This window comes from Molothrus ater, chromosome 4 (genome assembly GCF_012460135.2).
Source record: "Molothrus ater isolate BHLD 08-10-18 breed brown headed cowbird chromosome 4, BPBGC_Mater_1.1, whole genome shotgun sequence".
NCBI classification, from domain to species: Eukaryota; Metazoa; Chordata; class Aves; order Passeriformes; family Icteridae; genus Molothrus; species Molothrus ater.
Genome location: NC_050481.2, coordinates 60880941 through 60889561, shown reverse-complemented (window position 1 = coordinate 60889561; position 8621 = coordinate 60880941). Strand labels below are relative to the sequence as shown.

Genomic DNA, 8621 nt, shown 5'->3' with positions numbered 1-8621 from the left:
AAAAAAATCTTCCTGTGTTCAGCCCCAAACTGGGGTCACTGGGGACATAAAGAGTGTACTTGACTGGATGATTTTTTTTTTCATTTTTTTTCCTTGAACTTTAAGGTAAAATAATAAGGAATATTCCCAGCTAAAACTGCAGCATAAGTGGCCATGAGTGACTTAATAGTTAGGTAACATTATGCCTATTTTCTCCTGTATGCACACTCAGAAATCAGATTTCAACACACCATTTTAAAAATTGAAGACTGTTGACAGTAGCCCACTAGATTTCAAAATGGCAACTGCAGATACTGGAGTATTTTAATTCATAGAATTGATCTGATGTTAATATAAATTTATATTTTTTCTGTATTACAAAAATACCTATTGGCTGATTTGCTGCTTAGCTGACTTTCTCACCTCTGCCTTTAAGACAGTTAATTGGTTAATTTGTAACTCATCACAAATGATGATTTTCTATATTGTCATTTGCTGGTAACATATTTTCCCATATATTTTTTTCCATTCAGATAGCTAGGACAAATGTGCACAAGCCACAACTGCTAGCTTATATATTCCAAGCTCTCTCTTATGTTCTTTTCTTTTCCCCTACCTGCCTATAGAGTTTCTTAAATTATCTCATCATACATAAGATGTTGAGGCCTAAAAGGTGAAATTAAATGGCAGGTTTAAAACAGGTCTACCATCTCTGTAGCTTGAACTTTGAGTTACAAAAGTTTACTGAGGGAAGGAAATACACAATATATTCTGGATAAACTGTAGGTTCATAGTGAAAATTAACAATACTGAGAAAGAAAATTAATGGATTGAAAGATACTAAAGTGACTCTGTTCAGATGCTTTTAGGTTAAATAATATATTCTGAAAAGTCACTTTTGTTCTATGGTAAGGTGGGAGCTATATGTTAATTTCTTTTATTCCTGGATCATTTTCTCTCTGAGGTGTCATCAAGTTGAGTTTTCAGTACTACATTGAAATGAATATTCATCACAGAGTTACAGCTTTTGAAAAATCTGTAGGGAAAAAGAAAAAAAAGCCCTGAACCCCTTTTCTTCCCCCTGTTCATGCAGCTCTGAACAGGCAGCGCTCCCCTGGGTTAGCAAAGCAGCACAGAGCATCCATCCAGCTTCTGGGCCGGGGCTTTGAGCTCTGCAGGTGTCCCCTCATGTGGGACCAGGAGGTCAAGACCAAGGTGAAGAGTTTTGAGGGTTGGGGCTGCAGGAACAATGAGAACAGTGAGGGGCAGCCCTGGCACTCCCTCAAGGAGACAAAGGTACCTGAGCTCATCATGGTCAGTCAGAACCCCTCTGGGGAGGTTACAAAGCAGCTTCGGGCTGCTGGGACCAGCACTGCTGTGAGCAGCCCTCCAGCACTGAAAAAACCTACAGGTTTTCAGGAAAATGGACAAAATGGCATTAATGGGTGAGTGAAATGGTGTTGGACTGGAGGCAGGGTGTTTATGAAACAAGAGAGAATTAAGGGGTAGGTCATAGCTCTCACTGCTCAATAATGTGGTTTTAAAGATCTGGTTGATAAAATGGAGTAACAAGGTGAATCTCTTGGCTCACAGGGCAGGTAGAGCTCTTCACCAACATTCTCTTTAAGAGCTATGTTTTAAAAGCAATTTCAATGCTGTGGAGAACAATGCTGCCATAAATTGCTCAGGGGGTTTGCAAGTTACAAGTAAGGGGAAACACCTTCACAAGGGTGAGATTGGGATGGTGAAGCTAAACCCTTCCAAAAGCTCAGGAGATGGAGCCTCTGCCTGGCCCTCAGCTCCTGCTGTTTCCACTGCAATCACTCAAATGCCCTGGATGGGACATATGCTATTTGTCCAGACATAAAATTGCCATTTTATTGCCATTTTATGAACACTTCTGATTTTTGTTTTCTAATCTTAACACAGATTCTTTTCATTTTTTAATGATGCATGGACTTCTAGGCTCAATGAACAATAAAAAGGGTGCATTTAGTGCCACATAGTGGTAAAAAATCAAAAAATTCAGTGAAGCTGAATATTCTGAAGCAATGCAGAACATTAGGTGTTAATGCTAAACTTGTAAAAGTAAAAATACATTTCAAAAAAAGTAGGATATACTGATCAATTTGTGATATGTATTACCAAGATTTCTTTGTCTGAGGATGGTTTATACCACTAGCTAGATAAATGGGCAATATAGGAATTTTTTGACTCTGTGTTTGGAATTAGCTTGCTTTGCAACAAGCAGAGTATTTTGCTCATTTATAGCCTTGACAAAATGGTGAGGGGTGTGATAGTGGGATTGGCCCTTGCAAGTGGCACAGTAATCCTGGATTAGAGCTGTAAAGGTATCTCAAAAACTGGCAGTAATATAGAGCAGCCTCTGAAGAAAAGGCTAATTTGGGATCTCTGGTTTGGGAAGACTTTTGCACATTTTGGTGGTGAGTAGTTTTCTTGCTCAGGGACTACAGAAAACCATTGCTGTTGTCAATTAGAGAGGTAATGGTACTTCTGCAAGTTAATGGATGCCTTGCAATTCATCTCCAGCCATCCAGCACCAGAGCAAGCTAGCTGAAACAAAACCTGCAATGGTTAAAATAAACTGAAATAAACTAGGCTGAAATAAACTAATAAGACCAAAATTTTCCATCGAGCTCCCAAAAAGATGAATACACCTAAACAAGGTATGTTTGTACAGGGTTATGAATGGGTCAAACCTGTGGTGTAACTTCAGATTCAGGAAACTCAGTGAATCTGAGCTGCTGTTCCTGCCTTTGCTATGCTGCACAATCTTTCAGGGGCTCCAGAGGGACTTGTGGCACCCCTACCTACGCAGCACATTTGCATACACAGTAGGACAGGGAAATATTTGGCTACTGGCGTAGCATAGGAATAGCACTGAACAATACTGTTCTGTAGAAAAAGGAACAAAATTTATTGTTTTTGCAGTTTGTATTGGGATGCTCACTGGCAACGTGCTTCAAAATATAGATTTGATTCTGTCTACAGTCTTGCTTCAGTTGCAGAGTTCAGCTGATGTCTGTTGCCTCTCCTCTGAAAGCAAATTCTGCCACTTCCCCACACAGACATTTTTCAGGTAAGGAAGCAAAAATTGCTGCCATTTTTGTTTCAGGCAAAAATACTATGGCACACTATTTGGGAGGATATTTAAATTTATTTTAGAGTAATATAAATATATTGGTACAAAATCCTTATGGTGTCATAGAAAATAAATCTGTGTGGTCTGGATGAGATGGCTCACTAGCACACAAAACTGCACAGAATCCTCCATGCTGAAAAAAACCAGAAAAGGTGTTTGGGATTGTTTTGTTGTTTTAACCAAGGAAGAACCAACAAGGGTTGGTTCTGCAAGCCCTGCAACAACCACACAGCTGAGGGTACCAAAAAGGCTCAAAGGTAGTGCTAGTGAGACCTGTCCAGCTGTGCTGGCACATGTGTGGATTTGGGATGCATCCCAGAGATGCTGGTGTATTAAAACAGCCTCAGGCTGATTCATGGTTCCAGCAGCCCTTATTCTCGTGCAGCTTCTGCATTGGTATGGATATTGAACCTTTTGGCTAAGAAAAGAATTTTAAAACCAGAGAAAGGGAGAAACTACTCAGTGTGAGTTAGTGGGAGTCATCAAACCGAGGCTGTTCCACAAATGAGAAGAAATTAGCATTCAGGATAGGGAATAAGCTCAGTAGGGTTTATTTTTACAGTCCAGCATGCTTGCAAACTTCACAGCAGTACATGGAAGGAGTGAAGGGATCCATATCACTGGCATATGGAGCACATGCAAAGACAGCTTTTTTGAGTATTTGACAGCTATTTGGCTGCATTCTGCTCAAAATATTTGTGACAGCAGCCAGTCAGAGCTGCCACAAAGATGACAAATTCTTTGAAGTCCACTTGGGAATCTCCATTTTCATCCAGGTTCTTGAAGACTTTATCAATAGCATTCTTGTCCTTCCCAGTCTGCAAAAGAAAAAGAGCAGGTTTAGGTGAGAGGATGCACAACCCCAATGCAGCAACTTCTCCAGACAAGGTCCTTGGTTGGGCTCTGGGCGCTTGGTAAGGTGCCATGTGCTCCCACTGTCTGCACAGCAGCAGTGAGTACCAAAAGCATTTTTCTCTGAGTTTATTACACCTGAGAGCTGCAGTCAAGTACTGTCACAGAGAGGCATGGTTGCTACATTTAAAACAACATTTATCACCATTAAAACTGTGTAGCACCAAGCCCTGAGGAACAATACTCAGATGAATTAAATGCTATGAGTTCCCCATCCATTCCCCTGGAAAGGCTCAGCTGGAGCACAAGCAGTTTGCAGTTTTGTAAAAAGATGCTTTCCTGGGGCAAATGTAAAATTTAAACTTCATTGAATAGTTCCACCCCAGAAAATATGCCAACCACCTCAAAAGTGCTTTGAGTGCTGCCACTGGCCTTATGACTCAGCAGAAGCTGCTCACAGGAGCTGGTGGCTGGGAAGGTGCCTCCTGAAGCCTGTGGGATTCTGAGCTTGAGTTACCACAGCAAATATTCTTCTAAGTTGTCATTATTCTTCTGAGTTGCCATTATTCTGATGGAATGACTGAGCAGTGTCATCAATCACAGCCAGCATGGCTTCATGAGAGGAAAGTCCTGCTTAGCAAACCTGATTCCCTTTTATGATGAAGTAACCCCCTTAGCTGATCAAGGGAAGCCAGTTGATGTCTTCTTTTTGGATTTCAGTAAAGCTTTCAATACTGTCTCTCACAGGATCCTTCGGCACAAAATGTCCAGCACACAGCTGGATCAACACATGATGGGATGGCTGAGCAACTCATGGTTCATGGCTGGGCCATGATGGGGGACATCAGACCGGGGACCTGTCACTAGTGGGGTTCCACAGAGCTCCATCCTTGTCCCTGTGCTCTTCATCTTCATAAATGACTTAGACATGGGACTGGAAGGGATATTGAGCAAGTTTGCAGATGATTCAAAACTGAGAGGAGCTGCTGGCTCTGTTGATGGCAGGGAGGCCTTGTGGAGACACCTCAACAAATGAGAGGGCTGGGCAATCACCAACCATATGAAAGGAACAAAGAAAAGTTCTGAATCCTGTACCTGGGATGGGACAACCCTGGATGGGTGAGGGCCTTGAGGGGAAGCTCTGTGAGGGGTGACTGTGGTCACTGGGTCTGGTCAGCCTGGAGGAGACTGAGGGGAGGCCTCAGTGCAGTTACAAACTCCTCGTGAGGGGAGGAGGAAGGGCAGACACTGACCTCTGCTCTGTGGTGACACTGACAGGACCCCAGGGAATGGCCTGAAGCTGTGTCAGGGAGGTTTAGGTTTGGTTTCAGGGAAAGGTTCTTCACCCAGAGGGTGGTGGGGCACTGGAACAGCTCTCCAGGGAGGAGTCACAGCACAGCCTGACAGAGCTCAAGACGTGTTTGGCCAATGCTCTTGTGCCCACAGTGTGACACTCGGGGTGTCCTGTGTAGGGCCAGAGCTTCGACCCAATGATCTTTGTGACCCCTTCCAACTCAACATATTTTGTGCTTCTGTGGCTCTCTGAACCACTACATTTCAAGACTGATATTAAGAAACACATAATCAAATTTAAAAGCGTTTGTTTGTTGTGGTTTTTGTTTTTGTTGTTGTTTTTTTTTTTCATTATGCCAAAATATATTAAAAAGTAAAGAAGCTTACAGCAGGATTTTTTGGCGCTGATAATTGACAGGGATTTTCGAAGCTGCAATTTTAACATGAAGCAGGAGATGGCAGTACAGACCTGTTAAAGCTAGGAAACAATCGTGGGGCTTTCATAGAAAATGGAAAAAAACCCTGATATAACACTAGAAAGAAATGATAACAACTTCTGAAAATTTCCCACCAATTTAAAACTGTTAATACCCAAATTTAAATCTGAAGGCATTTTTTGATCATGTTCTAATTAACAAAATTTTTCATCCTGTAATTTAATGTTTCACTTTAAATGCAGACCTTTTAAAATCACTAAAAATTGAACAATTTCCTTAGATTTGACAGATTAATTCATCTGGAATGTTTAATTAATTTTCAATTCGTAAATTACATGGGTTTCATTTTATAAATGAATATTTCAAATCATTTAGTGAACTATATGAACAAGTTGTAGCATGTGAATTACTTCTGAGATGCAAAAATGGAAATTGTTTTTTGGAAATTCTTTATAACTGAGTCCAGTCCTTCAGTCCTGTGATATTTATGCCTGATTGACTCAAGACCTTTCCAGGAAGTTGTGATCTGTGTCAGCTATAACCAGTTCTAAGGCCATAAGCAAACACAAGAAATTAGAAAACACTGTGCCCTGGATTTTCTAGCAAATGCAAAAATACAGATATAAATGGCAGGGAAATGTAGGTAGAACTTTTTTTCTGAAGTCAGACTTATATTCTCAGGTTTTTTCCTTGCAATTATCAGTTTGGCAAGACAGGAACAAGGAATATTATTGGTTTGAATTTGTTTAAAATATTGGCATAAAAATGCGGGGGGAGCGGATTGTTGTCGGTTTTTTTGGTTTTGTTTTTGTTTTTCCTAGAAGATGTAAAGCAGGAAAGGGAGATAGAGACTGGAATATAAGAGGACCATTAGCTAATTATCTTCCTTGAAAATTCCATTTTTTGCACCAGTTCCAGGAAGTAGCTAGAGCCAGTTAGAGCAGCTGTGGGGAACTGGGAGAAGAGGTGCCAGGCCACCAGACACAGTCAGGACAGACCTGTGAGCACCATCCCATTTGCTATCTGCTTACTGCAGTGCCTCCCCAGCCTTATTTAGACCAAATGCCAGTGTCTGGGATTTCCATGCCATCCCAGAATTGTGGTTTTGTTGTTGGTTTAGTTTCTCTTTACATGGAAGTGCTGTGGGTACCACACAGCTCCATGTTCAGGAGCAGGACCCTTCTGTGATGCTGTTGGGTCTTGAGTACTCATCTGTCTCACACAGATTTCTCAGAATCATTGGAATATATCCCCCCTGAGCCACCCAGGTCCTCATTCTGAATATTGCATCTCTTTAATTTGTGAGACATAACTCCAGCAGGTGTGGATTTCATGTGGTGAATTCATAAAGTTTACATGGAAAGATACTGAATTGTATCAAGTGCCCTGGCTGCAGTGCCCTGAAATAGTTGCTATAAAACTGAACAATGCTGGATATAAAAAACTGAGATCCTCACAAGGAGCATTTGGTTCTAGACTTTTGCCATTTCAAACAGCAACAAAACAGTAACATTTAGAACAGTAACAAAACAGTACAAATATTACTCCAATGTGGAAAGAACAATGTATTTAAAAGTGTTTTCTGGATTTTTAGTGAAGGGAAACAAATTTTAAAAAAACAATTGAAAGTCTCTCCCTGGTGCCTAAAGCTTTTACTAGAACATATTAAGCACTTTGAATACCTACTGAAATGCACTTTATGATTACATACAAATCTATGTTGTACAATATATACCCAGGTCTTTCTTTTGCTGTTAAAGACAAATGCCAAACAGTTTGCTTTGAGCTCATCTGTTGTTCTGGTTTATGCATCATTTTGATGAGCATACTGAGTATGCAATATAAATACCTAGAGAAGATAAATGTATAAATATTTAGAGAGATTCCTCATCTGCAATCAAGATCCTCAATTGCTGATAGCACAACTAGCTTCACAGAAGTTGTGACATGAAGTGAGATGATAAATCCAGGGATAAACAGAAGTAAGTGAATTCTGAAGTTGAAACCAAATCTCTTTCAAATCCATTGTCCTGATATCTCAAGTGATGAATTTAGCAAACAGGGAATTGCCTTGCATATTAAACCAGTTTTACAGAGTTTGTGCAAAACCTTTTTTAAATTTCATATTTTTCTACAATCCATTGCATATTTTTGGGTATAATGTTCCTAAAACATACTAAAAACAGTTTCTGCAGGCTGCTCTTGCACCTGCAACACAGAAACGGTGCCGCGCTGTTCTCTTACCGCGAGGAAATTTGGGAGCTCCTTTTCCAGCAGAGTCTTTAGTTCTGCTTTGCTGAGGGTTTGCCTGTTGCCATCAGTCCTTGCATACTGGTCAAAGACAGCAATGATCATTCCCATAGCAGTTTCCAGCTGAGACATGTTGCTTCTGGAGCCTGGCTTTCTCCTGAGCAGGCACAGCCCCAGGGCTCTCTTGGAGGATGGAGCCTGCTCTGCTTCTGGGCTTCTTTATGCATCTGTCCCCTCCAATCAGTGGCTGCACCCCCAGGGGACAGCTCTCCATTAGCAAACACCTGTATCTGGAGTACACACCTCCATGCCAACACCTTTGCAAAACTAAAGGTTTATTGTCCTGGTGTGACTGGTACAACCAGTTGCTCACCAGTAGAAACCAGCCTCTCCTTCAAGGTACACAGTGTGACTAACACACAAAAATCAGATTTTGTTATTGGCTGTTTGCTCAAGATTTGTTCTTTCAGATATCCCTTGGTAGCAGAGTGTTGGCAGCCCAGTTTTGGTGCAGTATCAGCCTCCTCTTCAGGAGGAAGATGAGCATCTCACATCCCCTCACCACCAGTTAGGGACTGTGAGGGGCTGCAGGCTTGGACTGCCCTCCTGCCACACTGAGGATCTTGTTACAAACCACATAAATCACT

The 8621-nt window shown here is 41.3% G+C and overlaps 1 protein-coding gene across 1 annotated transcript; it reads right to left on the bottom strand.

The window, feature by feature from the left end:
• Positions 1 to 3810: 3810 nt before the first annotated feature.
• S100P (S100 calcium binding protein P) lies at positions 3811 to 8106 on the bottom strand. Its single transcript, XM_036382800.1, has 2 exons — positions 7969 to 8106; positions 3811 to 3960 (listed from the first exon to the last, which is right to left on the bottom strand). The coding sequence occupies exons 1-2, from the start codon at positions 8104 to 8106 to the stop codon at positions 3811 to 3813; spliced, it is 288 nt and encodes a 95-aa protein (XP_036238693.1).
• Positions 8107 to 8621: the final 515 nt, after the last annotated feature.